The 19,574-nt window shown below is 47.1% G+C and overlaps 1 protein-coding gene across 1 annotated transcript in view; it reads right to left on the bottom strand.

Annotated features, from left to right (window-relative positions):
- Positions 1-18,956: 18,956 nt before the first annotated feature.
- Positions 18,957-19,574, bottom strand: part of LOC120391362 (venom factor-like) — an 83,196-nt gene continuing 82,578 nt past the window's right edge. The window contains exon 42 of the mRNA XM_039514934.1: positions 18,957-19,098. Within this exon, the coding sequence (XP_039370868.1) occupies positions 18,957-19,098 (142 nt within the window). The remainder of the gene's footprint in view (positions 19,099-19,574) is intronic.

Below are 19,574 nucleotides of genomic sequence, written 5' to 3'. Positions count from 1 at the left end.
TCTGTTACAGCCCTGCTGTGCCTACAAAGCCTTGATTCTTTAGCTCAATCTATAGTAGCTCATGCTTTTAGCTCTTGATCAGGGCTGGCTTTAGGCCGATTCCCCTGATTCTCCCGAATCAGGCTCCGTGCCTGAGAGGGCCTCGCACATAACAGGACCCCGCGCCCAGTGGCCTTTTTAATTTTTACTCACTCGGCGGTGCTCTGGGTCTTCAGCGGCACTTTGGCGGCAGGTCCTTCACTCGCTCCGGGTCTTCAGCAGCACGTGAAGGACCCGCTGCTGAAGTTCCACCGAAGACTCGGAGCGAGTGAAGGACCCGCTGCTGAAGTGCAGCCGAAGTCTCAGGGCACCGCCCGGTGAGTACAAGCCCCACAAATCAGGCCCTGCACTTCCTGAAGCCAGCCCTGCCCTGGACGTCCCCAACTCAACCCTCAGCGTGTCGGCCAAGAGGGCAGCTGGCACAGTTGCTCCTGTGTTACTTACAGTCAGCACCAACAATAGCTCTGAGCAGATTCAGAGATGACACACGAACAGCCTCATTCTCAATCTTCAGCTGCGAGTGCAGAAAGGCTATCAGATCATCAGGAGAAGAACGGGCTGCAAGGCAAGAAATCATATCCTCACTGATGACAGAACTCTTATTGTTACCAGACCTTACAAAGGTAAGGAAGTTACAAGGAAACTACTGTGTAACTCAGTCTCTCTTCCCCTTACCTAGCTGAACTATACAACAGACTAGCTCTGTGTGATTTTCCATGCTGAGCGGCTTAGCTTGAGAACAGAGCTGTGGGAAAAAGGGAAATGGTCAAAGAAAAACTAATCAGAAGCAATTGAAAAGAAAATGTTCAATTAATTTCTAAGCTTCCACTTCCTACTTGTCCACCTAGAGGTCTCAACCCCGGGTGGATGGTACTGAATGCACAGCAAGAATCAAACACAATGTCCAATACATTAGATGAGAGAAGCTGAAGTGTTTTGAGCAGCAGAGCTCATCGAATCAAGACACAGTCACAGTGTTTACTGTACAACTCTGACTCCCCCTGATAATCGGCTTATGGTAGAATTGCTTTACAAACTGAGCTGGATATTAGCTAAGAAAATGAGACCACTACCTGCTTACTCTTGAGCCTGCAGAAATCAGTAAGGCATGAGGCGGTCCCCAGGCTCTGCACTATCATTCCATAGATTTTGATTGTTAATATGCTTCAGATCTGCTGTGCCTAAACTCAAGGGATCCAAGCAAAACCACCCCTCACCTGGTTGTGCAGAGCACTGCAGATGGCTTGAAACTTCTCGTTAGGGAGAGGGATCTTATATTCACCCGAGACCTCCAAGAGCTGGCTCAGACTCTGCAACAGAGGGTGAAAGTCAGATGGTGACACACACAGGAGCAATATGTAGTGACTGAAGCAGATTCAGGGGATTCGTAGATTCCAAGGCCGGAACAGATTATTGCCATCATCTAGTCTGACCTCCGGTATAACACAGGCCACAGACCTTGCCCAGAATAATTCCCAGAGCAGAGCTTTTAGAAAAACATCCCTATCTTGATATAAAAACTGTCAGTGAGGGAGAATCTGCCTCGGCCCTTGGTAAATGGTTCTAATGGTTAATTATCTCACCATTAAAAATGGACGCTGTATTTCCAGTCTGAATGTGTCTTGCTTCAGTTTCTAGCCATTGGATCAAGTTACACCTTTCTCTGCTAGACTGAAGAGCCCGTTATAAAACATGAGGCCCTCATGTAGGATATTATAGACTGTCATGAAGTCACCCTGTCACAGGATAGGTCCACCCCGTCAGGTAGTACCAGGTTGTGGAGGAAATGAAGTAGATCTCGGGCGGCCCAGCTGCCTAGTCACTGCAGCAGTCCTGACTCCTACGGCAGCATAGCCTAATGGTTGGGATCAGCGCAGCAGCCCTTCAGTGAGGGTCCACGGCCAAACAGCCTGAGTCCCCTTCTAGGTATGGCAGTGCGGCCTAGTGGCCAGAGTCATTAGAACCTCCTTTTGCTGCAGGGAAGTGTTGCCTAGTGGCCAGCCCTTCTGCATTGGGTCCTACATATTCCACAGGTCCCAGCCCAGGGCCGTGTCTTGCTGCAGTGGTATCTGCCACCAAATCAGCAGGAATCCTTCCAAAACATGCCAAGTCAAAGCCCAGTGCCTCAGCTGGATCAATGCTTAGTCTACCTAGGCTACTTCCCACTCAGGGATTCTGTGGTCTCTCCTCCATCTCTGGCATTGGGCAGCTGGGGGTCAGTTGCAGCCACAGTCTGGCTGGCCTCTGAATCCTGGAGCACTGGCAGTCTCTCTGCAGGAGACTGCAATGCACCCAGTGCTGGCGCTTCCATTTAGGCGAGCTAGGCAGTCGCCTAGGGCACCAGGATTTGAGGGGGGCAGCATTTTGCCGGGAGGGTGGCAGGCGGCTCTGGTGGACCTCCCGCAGGTGTGCCTGGGGAGGGTCCGCTGGTCCCGTGGCTCTGGTGGAGCATCCACAGGCACACCTGCGGCAGGTCCACCGGAGCCACGGGACCGGCGGCGAAATGGGTAGAGCTGGCCCTGCGCCTAGGGCGCCAAAAACCCTGGCGCCGCTCCTGAATGCACCTCTGCTCTCTTCGGCAACCAGCCCAGACTGAGCTGAGTGGCTCTCTTTTATATCCTGGTTCCAGCTGAAGCATGCCCAGCAGAGATGAGGGGCCATGGCCTCCTTAACCCATAAAGTATAATTAACCCATGTTGAACCAATGTGGGGTAGGTAAACCCAATCACGCACCCTTTTACTTTCTGTTTGTTAAACTAAATAGACTGAGTTCCTTCATTCTACCACTGTAAGGCATGTTTTCTAATCCTTTAATCACTGTGGCTCTTCTCTCAATCTCCTCTCCAATTTATCCACAGCCTTTTTGAGTTGTGGGCACGAGAACTGGACACCGTATTCCAACGGTAGTCACACAAGTGCCAGATTTAGAGGTAAAATAACCACTGTACTCCTCCTTGAGATTCCCCTTTTTATGCTTTTCAGCTTTTTTGGCCACAGCATGAGTTCGCGTTCAGCTGATTATTCATCATGATCCCCACAATCTTTTTCAGAGTCACTGCTTCCCAGACAGCATCCCCCATCATGTATGTATGGCCTAAATTCTGTGTGCCTAGATGCTCACATTTACATTCAGCCATTTTTAAATGCATCTTTGTTTGCGCCCAGTTTACCAAGTGATCTAGATCTCTCTGAATCTGTCCTCTCCATTTTTTACCACTTCCCAATTTTTATCTCATCTGCCAACTTTAGCAGGGAAGATTTTATGTCCTCTGCCAGGTTATTGATAAAAAAGGTGAAAATCAAATTCCTTCCTGCATCTAAACACTTTTCTCCTTTGCTGCTTCAAGCTTCCACAATGTCTCTGATGCCATCTACAGATTTTACTATATTGAAGCAGTTCTGTAGTGCCCTGATGCTATCAAACAAGTCCATGATGCGTTGGTTCCCTCCAAATCATGGGTATTTCAACCCCAAAAGTGACCACATACTCTGTACCAGAAAGCTTCAACCAACAGAGATGGTGAGTAAATATCACTACCAAGAAGTTATAGCTGTCTCCTGAGTTTATTTACAACTGTGTAGCCGCACAGAAGACAGAATATGGCCCCTTACTTCTTGCTCATGTGATACTCAGGGTCGATGAAATAGAGAGACAAGGGGAGTGAGACAATATCTTTAATTAGATTATCTCACCCACCTTGGCGCTCTAATATCTTGGGACCAACATGGCTACAATAGCCCTGCATAGAACGGGAGATGAAAGAGACAGGCAATGCTTTTAGATCCATCTAGTTCCATAATCCAAAGCAATGACTCTCAAGCCTCCTTAGTATTAATTTTCAACCATTGACCATTGGTACTGACCAGAGACAACATATGGCAGCCCCTGCTCTGAGGAGCTTGTGAACTAAAAGAGAGACGCAGAGTTGACAGGATGTACTGGGAAATCAGAAGGAGGGAGGATCTTGTTGGGGAGGGGGGCAGGTGTTTTATTTTTTATCTCCTTATCATCCTCCCCAGGAAACAGAGGATGCTTTTATAAGAGGCATTTACCTACAAATCTTGTTGCCTGGGTCACCATGTGTATAAACCCAGAGCTTGTGTGGATATTTATTTTCTAACAAGTCACTGTCTAAACCAGGAAACCCCACTGGCAGCAAATTCCTCATGCAGTTCATACATGCAGACACATAGACAGTTACCTTAAGGAGTGGTACCTCACCTTGGTGACATGAAAACCATCAGTGCTCTCCTTATATTGCTCAAGAAGCCATGAGATCTGTTCAAATATCTGATCTTGATACTCCTCTTTGTGTAGCAGGAGGCTCATCATGGGACCAAGGGCTTTGATGATAGCCTGCTTGAGCTGCATAGATGAGACACAGAATTTATGTTCCTACGAATTCATTCAATATCATTCAATGGGCACACCTTTTCTACTTCCAATGAGTGCACCTTCCCTTGTTCCACTGAAGGATTGTGTCTATCTCAATATTTCCTGGTAAAGAACCAGGACTCGCAGGGTTGGTTTCAGGATTATATCCTAATGCATCTCACAACTATACCAGGTAAAATATTCCCCAGATTAGTATGCATTCTAGGCCAGCTCATCCCTGCTGGAACTCCACTGGGGCTGAAGGGAGGAATTAATTTAGGCCACTATCCCGTGTTTATCTGAACGTTAGGTGCATAAAACTAGAATCCATGTACACTGCATACAGACAGAATTTCCATGATGTGGTGACATTATAAATGTTTGGGTTTTAGATATTTTACATGACACTCTGTTCCATCCAAAAGGACCTACCATTAAATGCCATCATCACAATGAGTGTCAGACTCATAGAATTTAACGTTACAATTTCTGCTAAAGTTTTAGAGAACCAGCAATTCTCACCTCCAGCTCCTCACAGGTCAGCCAGTTGCTGGTCACATGAGAGTAGACGGGAAGAAAATGATTGCACAGCCGCAATTCGCCCACTCTGGGGAATGGGCACTTTTCCCGGTTAGCCAAAAAGAGATGTACTGCCCTTGACCATTGCTCCAGAACTGCATGGACGGAGAGAAGACAGGCAATGTGAAAAGGACACATTAATAACGAGGAGAAGTTGCTTTATCCGTGAAGACACCCAGGCCTAAAGTTTACTACAATTCCGTGGCAGCTACTGCTCAGTTCAGGACTAGACGCTGAAATCCAGCATCAGTTTTTTCTCTTCCCCCCATTCCATGTCTTGTTTCTCAAAAGGCTTTTTAATTTGCAGATCTCTCAATCTTTTTTCAATTACCAGCATCTGAAGACAATTTTTTCTCCCTTCCTTGTTACCTCTTAATTAGAGCTGCTTGAAAAAGCAGTTTAAATTCAATTACAAATCTTTACTAATAGTGTTTTTTCTTTCAAAATTGCAAAGTTTAAAAAACATTTATATTTTTCAAAAATCAAAAAAAATTCAGCCACCTCTTTAGATACTCAGAAACACTGGACGCACACTTCCTGATCAAACTTGTCATTGACATTTTTCACGTTTGTTTTTCCTCAAATTTGAGGAAAAAATTATGGAAAATAGAATTAAAAATCAAAATATTTCAGCAAGCTCTCCTCTGAACGACTCGTGTCCTCTGCAGTTATTGTTTATTTAACTCTAACGCTGTATGTTTTAACCTGAGTTACAGTTTGTCTGAAAGATGTTCGGTGCCCCTAACTGCCATTGGCTTTACTGGGATTTGAAGGTGGTGGGAAGCACTTTGCCCTAAAAGTAGGTGAATCTAGTGTCCTTGCTGAGAAGAATTAGGGCCCAATCCTGTTGTCTATGAAGTCGATGGCAAAATTCCCATTTACCTCAAAGGAAGAGAGAAGTGGAGAGGAAGAGAAGACTGAGAAAGAGGGTGAAAGGAAATGATGATAAAGAAACTAAGAGGAGAGAATGGGTGAAGGAGTGGGAAATGGGATTTTTAAATGTACAGTATTGAAATCTGCTCCCTTCACCTCCTCCCCCAGGAGACTGCTGGCAGATGGACAGCTTCAGCCTTTGTGTCTGTTTATTTTAAATTATATCCATGAGTCATAAAGGGCTTGAACTTACAAATGCTCAGCTCCTCCTGCAAAGTGAGGAGCACTCTCAACTTCACTGAGTGCTGTGGGAGCCAAGAAACGCAGCACCTGGTGCAATCCAGGGCAGGGAGCACAGCTCAGGGCGTGTTTGCAAACTTGGTCAGTCACTCCAATCTGTACCAAGACCCCCTAAATATCCATTTGGGGCACCTGCCGTAAGTTCTGGCACTTACCACCGCAAAATGCTTGTCTCAGCCTGCTGTCATTGACTAACTCCAACATGGAGAACACGGCGTTCAGGGTCATTTCCACAAAAGGGATACAGTCAAGTGCTGCAGAGAAAGGCCAGAAGAGAAGGAAGACAGATAATCGGCTGCTCTCCGCCTTCTTAGAACACAATTAGAAACATTGTGGGGCAGGATGCTATGGGCTCCTAGGCCAGTTTGCGCTGTGTAAGCAGAGCAGACTGGCTTTAAAGGAGCCATTGAAAGCCAGTGGGGGATTCTCCCTGAAGAGAGGAATCCCGCACCAGTGCACAGCTCTGCCCGATGCCCAACTCACTCCCAGGGTAAGGGGAGAGAGCACTGGGGCAGGATGGGAAGTGGGGTGGAGAAGAGCTCCACTGGACCTGATCTTCCACTCATTCCCATCCTTAAGGAACTTCAGTCAGGGGCAGAAGTTAGAGCTTGCACTGCCGTCTGGATAGCTCATGATCTGGAAGCCAGAACTAGCAATAGCAGTTAATCCTGTGTCTCTCCACACACACACGCACACACTCAAGCAGAGCTCTGTTTAGCTGCAACATTTTTTTGGTAGAGAGAGTAATCCCCTGTCCTTAAATGAAAGACGATAACTTTGAAACAAAAGATGGAAGTTACCATACCATAGGCTGATGACAGGTTGCCCAGCGTAACTAAAATAAACTCTTCAGGCAGCTTCGGTGGTTTCAGGTGACAGTGCAGCTCATACATGACATCATCAAAATAGCAGCTTGCCAGAGTCACTAACATGTTGCTAGCTGCCACTTTTACCTCATTTGTTGCTTCCTAAGAAAAAAAAAAACACAAAAAGAGAAAGACTGAAGTAACTGAAGCCGGTTGCACTAACCAGAGTTGTTTATATGAGTCAAGTTCTTATTTCTGTGCATAAGTTCCGAATGAACTCACCCAACTTTCTGCGGATACAGTCATTAGTCATAAATATTCATTGAGTCGTTTGGCTAAACAATTTTCAGCCTTTGAGTTGCTTGCAAGCTACTTAGTTAGACTATTCACCAGTAGCTCCTTGTGGTGGATGACTGGTCACCATAGTCATATGATATTTTGCCCTGCCCTTCCCTGAGGAGGTAGTAAGACACAGACTGGGCCGCTTCAAAGATATTCAGAGAGCCTTCCTGGAATAAACTGTCCCCCAAAAGGAGGCTGACTTCCTTTGGAACAAGAGAGGGATTTTTTCATGGGTTTTCCTGCTGCCAAACTAGATTCTAAATCCAATGCTGCTGCTTTTGGAGATAGCTTAGATTCTGTCTGTCTTAGGGCTTTATACTGCCACTTATCCCTATAGTATCAGAGCGCCTCCCACATAACATCAGTATCAAAAATGAAATCCCTAGTAGACTTTGGAAAATATGTGCTCATTAAGAAACCACAGGCCTGTCTCTGTGTCTGAGATCATGTGTCTCGGGTTCTGATCCTGCAAAGCACTTAAGCACATGTGTAACTTTCACATGTGAGTTTTCCCATCTTATGCATGTGCACAAGTGCTGTCTAGGTCCTGGGCTTTGGTATGGAGGAAGGTGTGGGCCTCTAACAGAAGAATACATTTTCATTTCAGTATATAGTTTACCCCCCTCCCAAAAAAAGAAAGAGTTTTAATTAGTTAAAGCTTTGGATCCTTTGATTAGTAGCTCAGGAGAACTAACTTACCCGAGTCTGTCTCATCTGGTCTGAGGCTAGGCTTATAATTTTTTTCACTAGCCTCATCTCTAGGCCCCCGGTGTCCTGCTGTAACACCCCCTCCAGGATATAGTAGATGGCTACTCTGTTTTGCTAGGGACAAACCAGAAAAGAGAACAAACAATTGGGAAAAGTTTTTCTTGATGACCACACAGTAATTTGACAAATAAACCCCTGTAGCCCAAGTCTTATCAGAACAGAGCAAATACCCAACTCCCGTAAGTCCTCAACAGCTCCTAGGGAAATTAGCTCAGCCACAGGGATCATGGCACAAAGCAGGAAGATGACAGTTCTTCTCTGTTCATCTAAGGTGTATAATACATTTAGATGATCCAATAGGTCTTTTCCATCTCTGTCTCCTGGGAGTCTCTAAATCTAGGTGACCTGCATGCCAAGGTCATAAAGCCCTTTGGAATGTTCAGAGCCAATCAGATCTCTCGATTGGCTAAACATTCCAGGGGTGCTGCTTGAAAAGGAGGCTTCTGCAAACTGCAATCAGAACACACAGCTCCACTGGGGAGAAGCTCCTTCCATTAATTTTTTAAATGTCAGGAGGATTTGTTTAATTGAAAATTGTCACTGATAATTTATGAATACATAAGCGCTACATAATACAAGTAGCTCTGGATTAGGCAACAATTTTATTCTTTAAAACCAAAAGATTCATAATTAATCAAGTAATTCAAATAATTAAAGTACTAGAAGGCCAAGACAAGCAGTTTGGTTCTGCTCATAAGGGCTAGTGGGGGAAGACAGACTGGGGAAGGGGCTGAATGGGAGTGGAGACCCAGGGTTACAGGGGGGAGGGAGGTTCAGAGCCACATAGTGATGGGGGAGGAGGTGCAGAGCTACACAGGGACAGGGGGTGGTTGGGTGGGGCATAGAGCGGGGGGAGTGGGTGTCTGAGTGGGGGTGGAGGAACACATGTGGACAAGGGGTACAAGGACCCATGAGGGTCCAGGAACACATGGAGACAGGGGCAGATGACTTACTGAATGGGAGAGGTTAGGAGTCAGCCAGGGTCTGCATGGGGAGAGCTCCCTAACAATTCCTCCCCACCCCTCCCAAAAAAACCTGTTCCATACCTTTCCCATCCATACCCAGCAACCCTCCAAGTTCACACCCAGGCTCCTTCCCAGCAATTCACCTCCCTCTCCCTCAGCTCCTCCATTACCCCTGACTCCACCAAGCCCTGAAGGGTGCAAGAAATATGGCTCTGTAGTGAGTTGAAATGAATTGTTACTCAGAGTTCTGTATTAATATGCATAGTAAGGAATCTATTTGTCAAAAAAGATTTCCTCAATCCTTTTTGTTGTCTGTATTGATACAGACATACTTGCTGACAGAGATTTTGAAATAAATAATTTGAACTGGTGCAATTATATTGTATATTTACAGAAATGTTAAAATACTGTGCGCATCATTTTTATTTTTTTGTTGCAGAATCCCCCCACTAGAAAATATATAGATAAGGTCCCTTCAGTGCTATAATCTCAATAATCTTTCTTATGATGACATGAGTGTTGGTTAGGAATAAGAGCAGGGAGTCAGTTCACTTGGGTTTTATTCACATTCTTTTACTAACTTGCTAAGTGGTGTTGAGCAAGTAACTTAATTCCCTGTGACACAAATCATCTGTAAATGGGGATCATGCTTACCATTCTCACAAGGGTGCTGTGAGTCTTAATTCACTAGTATTAGGTAAGTGCTTTGAGATTTTTGGATGAAGATGCTAAAGAAGGGCAAAGTATTATTGGAAGAGATTACTGCAGGTCCTATAGTGTACGTTTACTATATACAACCCATGTACTCCACTGTGTGTAAACGGACAATGCTCTTTTTATAGAGCATTATATCAGCCTGATCTGTAATAACAGCATTTTTGCATGATGAGGATAGAAGGGTGAATACTGATTACGCTGCTGGTGCACCAGGCCAAGTTCTATACTGAATTACCCCCATGCATTCCCCCAGGAAGTCAGGCAGAATTTGGTGTGGACACATGGAAAGCAGATTTAATTTCATGAAACTGCCCTACCTTATCCTGTTGCAGTTTCTCCAGCAGAACTCTCACAACACTAGCCAACTTGGTCTTAGCTATAGAGGCAATCCTGAGGGCAATTCTGTCCTTATCTTGGTCATCCATGTGTGCCAGGAGGGAAACAACCTCATTATAAACACCTGAAATTTAATAAAAGGATTTAGCTGGTTACCACTGATAGTAGAATTGGTGCTGGCTTCTTTAATTCACTATCCAGTAAAGATTCTGCAGGTGCCCAAACACTGTGAGGAGAAGATGACCTGGGAATCATGTAAATCCTCTTCCTTCCGCCTGATGATCAGGTTTGTGTGCTGAAGGACCCAGTGTGTTTGGGGGGAAATCGTAATGAAGAAAATTTGCTCCTTTCAAGTAGATCCCCATGTAAAATAATCTTCCTTTCCCTCTTTACTATCAGTTGATGAGGTTTGATAGCATACAGAATAATTATTTATGGCCCAAATGTTCAAAACTGGGTGCCTAAACTTAAGCTCCTAAATCCATATTAAGGCACCTACACCCTGATTCAGCATCCTAATCACATGCTTAACTCTAAGCCAACAAAGAGACCTAAAGTTAAGCACATACTTTAAGAGTTTTGCTTAGTCAGACCTCCCCCATAACATTCAATAGAAACTGAGATTCTCAGGAAAGTTTCCAGGTCCACAGGCTGTAGGCCAAGTCCTCAACTGGTGTAAATCGACACAGCTACAAGGAAGACACCAGAGCAACACTGATTTACAGCAGCTGAGGTTCTGGTCATACAAATGGAGAACATTACAACTAATCTATCTGTATGCCTAGGCTTTCTGAATGTGTGTGTGAATATAGACTGGATCTAGAAAATACAATGCTGACCCTTACCTCTCTCAGTTACCTCCTGTTCACTCACAAGATTATTCATGTTTTAGTCTTTTCTCACCACTTTCTACAGTCCTTTCTCTAAAGAGCTCCTGTACTGTCAGGCAGCTGGCCTCTCAGTCTGTCATGGCCAGGATAGTCAGTTAAGATTATGCAAGCACTATTATGACATCAATGTGACTGCAGCATACCTCACAATCAGCTGCCGACCAGGTATGTGCTGTAATTACATGGACAAGATCCTCAAAGGTATTTAGGCTCCTAACTCGCACTGAAATCAGTAGCTTTTAGGAACCTAAATACATATCAATATCTGGGCCCATACAAGTAAGCAGTTCAATAGGTGGCTACATTTGCTCCAGTGTAGAATTTCTCATTCTCTCAACATCATTTTGAATTTTGGTTCCGTCCCTCTCTCAGTTTACCACACTTTATCTGCTCCTGGTTGAATTTATATAAAATAAAAGCACCAAACAAAGAAAGAGAAGAAACTGCCTTGGAGAATGCACAGTGACCCTTGAGTGTGGTTGGTTGGTTTCCTTTGCTTTTTAATTTGGTTGATCAAAAAGCCTGATGAAACCTTATTGAACTGTATTACAAATATTGATTTTTATATTCTTTTACAATGAATTGAAATTTATACTTAATTTCCATGTCCTGCCAGACAAATCAACTACATTAATTTTTATTGTGTTTAATACAGTGTGGTGTCATATGTAGGGCCATATGTAGAGCCAACTCTTGATTTTGGAAGTTATGTTGCCTTTAAAGCATTCAGAGTGATGACACACTTTGCAGTAAACCATATGGAAAAAGAATTCCAATTACATTTGTCCCTTGCTATGTATAACTGATTTTGTGCCTTACCCTTTCTGATTTTATCCTTACATGTATATGCTATTCTTTTGTACTCCTCCTTAGTAATTCATCCGTTTCACATTTTGTAGGATTTCTTTTTGATTTTCAGGTCATTAAAAAACTTACTATTCTTCCTATCTTTCCTTTGTATTGGCAGTTGTGTCTTTAATATTGTCTCCATGAGAAACTGCCAGCTTTCCTGAACTCCTTTATGCCTTAGATATTTTCCTGATGGGTGGCTACCTACCAATTCTCTGAGTATATTGAAGTGTGCTTTTTGTAGTCCTTCTTCTGTCATTCTCACTCCTTCCTTTCCTTAGAATCATGAAATCTATCATTCATGATCACTTTCACCCAAATCACCTTCCACCTTCACATTCACAACCAGCTCCTCCCTGTTGGTCAAAATAAAGTCTAAAATGGCTGTCCTTCAGGTTACTACCTCCATTTTCTGAAACAAAGCATTGTCCCCAGTACATTCCAGGAACTTACTGGATAATTTTGTTTTTTGCCATATTTCTTTTTTAACAGCTGTCTAGGTAGGTAAAATCCCCCATTATTATCATCAGGATTTGTGTTTTGAATATTTCCGGTTTTTGTTCTAGAAATGCCTCATCTCCCTCCTCTTCCTGATTGGGTGGTCTGTAATAGACCCTTACCAGGACATCACCCCTGTTTTTTCCTTCTTTTTTATTTACTCAGAGACTTTCAACTGGTCTGCTTCTCACCTCCTTCTGGACCTCAGAACAAGTGTACAATGCAATATGTCCTCTTCTTTTATTAAGTATTGATAAAAATGGAACACAAATACTTATGAGTCCCTTCACAATCTAGGCCATTTTTAACACAATGGGATCACTATGGAACACCATTCGTGCCTTGAATCACATGTTCCATCCTGTCTAACTAAACAAAGGGCAGCTACCGAGACCCCCCCATGCCCTTCAGTGTTGCCATTACCTTCTTCTGTACCTACACAACAACAAGATAGGGATTGCATAAGAGACAGGGCCGGCTCTAGGCACCAGCAAACCAAGCACATGCTTGGGGTAGCACATTTTCAGGGGCGGCATTCCGGCCATCTTTTTGTTTTGTTTCGGGCAGCAAAATCCTAGAGCTGGCCATGGCAGCAGCAGCACGTTGTGCCCGGCTGCTGCGGTTCGCGCCACAAGGGAGCAGGTCCCATACCTTGTGGCTGGGCCGGGCAGGGTCCGAGCAGGGGACAATCGGGCTGGGGGCCGCCCTGTGGGGCACACAGTGCTGCCTGCAGGTGCCGCAGGGTGACTGCCCCCTAGCACCACAGCCGGCATTGGGCGAAGCGGCTCGAGCCACCCAGGGACTGCGGCAGGGCGGCCAGAAGCAGCAGCAGTGGGGTCATAGAGGGGTCAACACAATCTACAGCAGCTAATTGTGATGCTACAAACAGAGTTGTGACCATAGGTGAGAAATACCTAGTACATGAATTCTAAAAGCCAGTCCTGTGCAAGAATGAAACTATGGTAAAACAAACACAGGAAATGATTTAGAATTTCCTTTTGTTGAAAACTTTGAGTGTTCCATAGCTCAAGTCTTTAAGTTGCACGATTGTTTTATGCCTCCTTGATGGCGGGGTAGAGGACTGTCGCTTTTCCAATCCTTATTTTTCTGTTTATAGTCTGGACTGTGTCCTCATGAGTTACATGAAGAAATGCAAACCAGCGGAAGCCATCTCTCTGCTTCAAACCTGCTGTATTCTCAAGCTCTCACCTACTGATGCATAAAGAAAAATTATTTGGATTAGTCACGCAATAACTTTCTCTCATTTATAGGAAATGTGTCTTTATTTAAAAGTTACACTCCTAATTTTAAAATACTAATAAGCACAGCCCACAACTTGCACAGTGCTTTGGTAATCTGGAGTATGAGCTGGTGAAGAGGATTTCATGTTTGCATTTCAGAATCTAGAAGCAATGTATTGTTGTCAGTGACTACTGCGTTCTAGATCAATTTGAAGAATATGTTTCGGTATCTGTCCTCTTCCCTGTCTCCTTCATGCCCCAATTTAAAGGTGTCTGTTTTGACACACTACTAAAGGGATGGGCCATGCCTGCACTACCACTTATGTCATCAAAATGTCTGTTGCTCATGCCTCTTCCCCGAGTGACATATGTTGACATATGTTGGCATAAGTGCATCATTGGCAGGCGAGCTTCTCCCACTGACATAGTTTCTGCCGCTCACTGGAGTGGCTTTTTGATGCTGACCGGAGAGCTCTCTCTCATTGGCATAGAGTGGCTTCACCACATGCGCTACAGAGGAGTAGCTGTACGGTCCAGCTGCAGCGCTGTAAGTTGCCTTATTTTTCGGACCCGTTTGCCATAGTCTGCAGACCCCCAAGGGTCCGCTGACCACAGGCTGAGACCCACTAAAAAAGCCAGATGACCGTTCTCCTCTGGCTAAGCCAGGAGACATCCAACCTCAGGCGGGCCACTCCTTGGCATCTCCTTCTGGGACCATGTTGACTCCTGCCCAGGTGTGGCAGTCGAGTCCAACCCCATCTCGATCATCGGTGCCTACGCAGCAGCTGCACCTCCTGTCCATGGCAGAAGCGTACCAGGCTGCTTGGCACCTCCTCCACCTGACGGCAGTGTTCTCTCCTGCCAGGGAAGAACCTTCAGCACCGACATAGCTGCATCCTCCGGTGCACTCTAAAGGGAAGCTGGCTATGATGTCGAGGTGCTCCCCTTTGCCTTGTCCATCGCTGCCTACCCGCTCCAACAGAGAGCTTACCCACTCCCTGAGCTCTCGACATTCGAGGCATTGAGGATCAGCTCTTCTGTGGTATTCAGTGTCTGAGACCTTGGAGTCTGAGTCTGACTCCTATAGCTCGGGAAGGAGCAGAAGTCGTAGAGAGAGATTGGGTAGAGACAGACGAGAGCATCAGGCGTGGCCTCCACAGTGACAGAACCCACCTCAGTGGCCCTTCTGGACCCCCTGGGCTTTTCAACCAGGGCCAGGAAGGAACCCAGGGCCCACGATCAGCAACATCTTCACCCCTTTCATACTGCCTTCCATGGTGCATCTGCCCTGTGCCTCCGGCCCAGTCATTGACTCCGGCACCGTGTTCGGCTCTGACTTTGGCAGCAGCCTTCACGGCATCGATGCACCCATCTCCCACGCCTGCACCATTGTTGATGTCGACCTTGATGCAGACACCTATGGCCCTGGTACTGATGTCGGCACCAGGCCCCCCTGCCACCCACTGCCAAATGCAGTGAGCGGTGGTATTTCATGTCCTCCAGAGGCTTTGAGCATCTGTATTCCCACCCGCCGCTGGACTCACTGGTGGTGTATGCAGCTAACCAGTGGGAGAGACAGGGTTTCCAAGGTCCTTCCCCGAAGAATAGGGATGCTAAATGCCTAGATCTTGTGGGTAGAAAGCTCTACTCGACTAGTGGTTTGCAGGTCCATATTGCTAACCAACAGGCCATTGTGAGCAGGTACTTTTGTAACACCTGTGCAGCAATGGTGAAGTTCACGGAGCTTGTCCCTTCAGATTCCCAATTGGAGTTCACCACCTTGGTGGAAGAAGGGAAATTAGTCTCCTGGGCCTCCTTGCAGGCAGCTTTAGATGATGCAGATGCTGCCACTAGAGTGATGACAACGGGGGTGGCTATGTGTGGGGGGCACTGACTGCAAGTCTCAGGGTTACCCTATGAGGTCCAGTGAACCATTCAGGACCTTCCGTTTGAGGGTGAGACTGTTTTCAGAGAAGACAAACGGTTCCACAGCCTAAAAGATTCCCGAACGACCCTCAGATCCTTGGGCTTGCATACCCCTGCCACACAGTGGAGACACTTCCGCCTGCAACCTCCTCAAAGGTTCCAGCAGCAGAACCGCCAGGACAATTCTCGGAGGAGGAACCGGAGTGGCAGGAGGAGGCAACATCCCTCTGCTAATCAAGGCTCTGGCCGGCCCTAAAGCGGCCTTTTGAGGGTGTGATCGAGGATGGCGTTCCAGACCAGAGACTGGATCTATCCCATCTTACCTTTTTCCTCCCAATTATCCCCTTTCCACCGTGCATGGTCCCATATCACATCGGTCCACTGAGTGCTCTGCATGGTAGAGAGGGGATACTCCATCCAGTTCTGTGCCCTCTCGCCCTCCCAGCCCCCTTCCCCATCCCTCTTCAGGGACTCTTCTCATGAGCAACTTCTCATTCAGGAGGTGCAGTTGTTCCTAGCACTAGGGGCGGTGGAGGAGGTTCCACTGGAACACAGGGGTAAGGGTTTCTATTCCCGCTATTTCCTAATACCAAAGGCCAGGCCTATGCTGGACCTGCGGGACCTCAATAAGTTTGTGAGGAAACTCAGGTTCCACAAGGTCTCCCTGGCCTCCATCATCCCTTCACTGGATCCAGCAGACTAGTATACCACCCTCGACTTGAAGGGTGCATATTTTCACATAACAATTGCGTACTACCCCAGAAAGTTTCTGGTCAATGGTTCCCATTACCAATTTACTGTCCTCCCGTTCGGCCTGTCAGCAGCACCTTGAGTATTCACCAAGTGCATCACAGTCATCACCACCTTTCTGTGGAGACATCAGGTGCAGGTGTTTCTGTACCTCGACGGCTGGCTGGTCAAAGGCCACTCCAGGGCTCAGGTGGAAGCGCCGGTGGCATTTATCAGAGCCACCTTCAAGAATCTGGGCCTGTTACTGAATGAAGCCAAATCGACTCTGTCCCCAGTCCAGAGATAGAGTTCATAGGGTCGGTACTGGACTCAACACAAGCCAGAGAATTGCTCCCACAGGTGAGATTTCAGGCCCTCAACACCATGATCCAGGGACTCATGCAGTTCCCCACCATCACCGCGAGAAATTGCCGGAAGCTTCTCAGGCACATGGCAGCCTGTACATACGTGGTACGACATGCCAAACTCAGGCTTCATCCGCCTCAGTCATGGCTTGTGTCAGTGCACAGACCTGCCAGGCACAGCTTGGACAGGATCGTGACCCTGCCTCGCCCTATCCTCGACTCGCTCCCGTGGTGGACGGACATTCAGCAGGTGTGCTCAGGAGTTCCCTTCGCTGCCCCACAGCCATCCCTAGTGCTGGTGATGAACGCATCAGATTTCGGTTGGGGAGCTCATCTGGGGGAACACAGGACTCAGAGCCTCTGGTTGCAGACAGATCTCCGTCTTCATATCAATGTCAGGGAGGTCAGAATGGTGCACCTAGTGTGTCAGTCATTCCGCCCTTATCTAACAGGTCGATGTGTATCGGTCACTACGGACAATATGACTGGGATGATCTATATCAACAAATGGGAGTGCACGCTCCTCTCCCCTGTGCCAGGAAGCCCTCAGGCTATGGGACTTTTGTATAGAACACTCAATCTATAGGCGTCGTACCTTCCTGGGGTCCAGAACGAGCTGGCGGACCACCTCAGCAGGTCGTTCCACAGCCACAAGTGGTCCCTTCGCCTGGACGTCACATGTTCACTCTTCCAGAGGTGGGGCTGTCCCCTGATCAACCTCTTCACCACGTGATGCAACAGGAAGTGTCAGCAGTTCTGCTCCTTCCAGAATCATCATCTGGTTTCCACAGCAGACGCGTTCCTCTTCCATTGTGGGGGACCTCTTCTATACACCTTGCCGCCTATACCGCTTGTCCACAAGGTCCTGCTCAAGATCTGCAGAGACTGGGCGTGGGTCATTCTCATAGCACCAGCCTGGCCCCGTCAGCATTGGTACACGTCTCTCCTAGACATGTCCGTGGGAGCCCTGATTACCTTGCCACTCTTCTCAGTCGGGATCACAGGCGTCTCCAACACCTGAACCTGGAGTCGCTCCATCTCACAGCATGGAGGCTCCATGGCTGAATCTATTCAAGCTTTCCTATTCAGAACAAGTCAGACAGGTCTTTCTCGGTGTAGGAAACCGTCCACTCTACATACCTGGCCAAGTGGAAGAGATTTTCAATCTGGTCAGCACAGTGCAACTTGCCTTTGGCACTAGCCTCAGTGCCCCACATTTTGGATTATCTTCTCCACTTGAAGCAGGAGGGTCTCTCCTTGTCTTCTATAAGAGTGCACCTGGCTGCCATCTCGGCTTTCCATCTGGGGGTACAGGGCCGTTCAATTTTTGCTAGCCCTTTGGTCAGCTGCTTCCAGAAGGGCCTTGACAGGTTGTACCTGCACGTCTGCCAACTGGTTCCTGCTTGGGACCTCAACTTGGTCCTCTCTAGCTCATGGGGCATCCCTTTGAGCCTTTAGCAACATACTCCCTGCCTTGTCTTACATGGTCGCATTCCTGGTGGCGATAACTTCAGCCCGGAGGGTGTCTGAGCTCAGGGCCCTAATGTCAGAGCCGCCCTACACCGTATTTTATAAGGACAAGGTTCAGCTCAAGCCCAATCCGGCCTTCCTCCCAAATGTTGTGTCACAGTTCTACATCAACCAGGACAGTTTCCTCCCAGTTTTCTGCATACACAAATTTGCAGAGGTACAATAGGGTTGAGGTCTGTTATTTCTCACCTTTATATATTTATGTATTTATTTAAAAACATCTTTACTGTTAACAAGCATATTATCTCTGGAGACACAAATCCACAGTTTGAGCCCTGCAAAACCTAAGCATCTCTAATGGTATCTTATAGACTGAAGAGTGACATCGCCGCTCCTCTCCCTGCACATTCCTCAAAACCCCACTTTTTTGACAAAAAGTCGGGATGGCCAGGACAGGGCTGAAAAAAAGGGACTGGCCCAGCCAAAACGGGTTGTGTGGTCACCCTAGGCACACAGTGGTACAGAAGACTCTCTTCCAAATATCCATCCATGCATATCTAGCCACCCATTCATGCTTGTCCATCCTAATCTAATTTAAGGTGTTTCTCATGCACCCATGATCCTAGTAGCTGGTTACTTATACAGCTATATTGCAGACTATGGAAAGATTGGTAAAAAGTCACACAGCAGGCCAGGGTAAGAAATCAGCCTTCTATATATATATAGAAACAATAAGAAGAAAAGAGAGTGAAACCCCCAAAGAGGACAGGACTAGCAGCGAGTGTCAGCAGCATTGGGACTCTGAGTGGAGATGTCTCCACCTGAGTGTTATGCTCCATCTCAGCTCAAACTGTCCAATTGGGGCTGCTGGGTAAGCTGGGTCCAAGTTTAGGTTGGGCAGCCAAACATGGTCATGGTTTCAGAGAACTCAAGGAATTCCTGGCAGAGGTTCTGGAAATCCGGCTTCCGGCATTCGTCCTCGTTGGGCCACTTCTCGATCCAGGTGTCCTTGCCAATGATGTAGGATAGCCTGGGATGGACAGGCAGAAGGGTGAGCAATGAAGCACAAAATGTGTTCAATTTGTTTGCTCAGTTCCTCAAGGGCAGCCGGGTTTGCCTAAGGGCATGGGCAGCGGGTATGGCAGGCCTGGGGAGGCTGAGTGTCCTCAAACAGCCAGGCGTGGCCCCACTCATGCTCCTCCACAAGCCCTATCCTGCTTCCCCCTGGCCACAGCCCACATAGGGCTAGGGCTAGGGCTAGGGCTAGCATGGGCTGGCCTGCGGCTCAGGACTTGAGGCAGTTGAGTGCCCCTGGTGATGGGGCCCCTCAGCTCTGGTGCTCCCTGGCGCTCCGGGGCTGGTGGCGCTTGAGGTGCTGGGGACAGAGCACATAGCGCTCCAGGGCTGGGGGCACTTGGGCTGCGGCACCTGGTGCTCCGGGGCTGAGGGCACTGGGGCTGCAGCACCCAATGCTTCAGGGCTGTGGGGGCTCAGGTTGGCCAGCTG

This window comes from Mauremys reevesii, linkage group 25 (assembly GCF_016161935.1).
Source record: "Mauremys reevesii isolate NIE-2019 linkage group 25, ASM1616193v1, whole genome shotgun sequence".
In the NCBI taxonomy this organism is placed as follows: Eukaryota; Metazoa; Chordata; order Testudines; family Geoemydidae; genus Mauremys; species Mauremys reevesii.
Note: the sequence above shows the minus strand (reverse complement) of the source record. Positions and strands in the feature narration are given on the sequence as shown.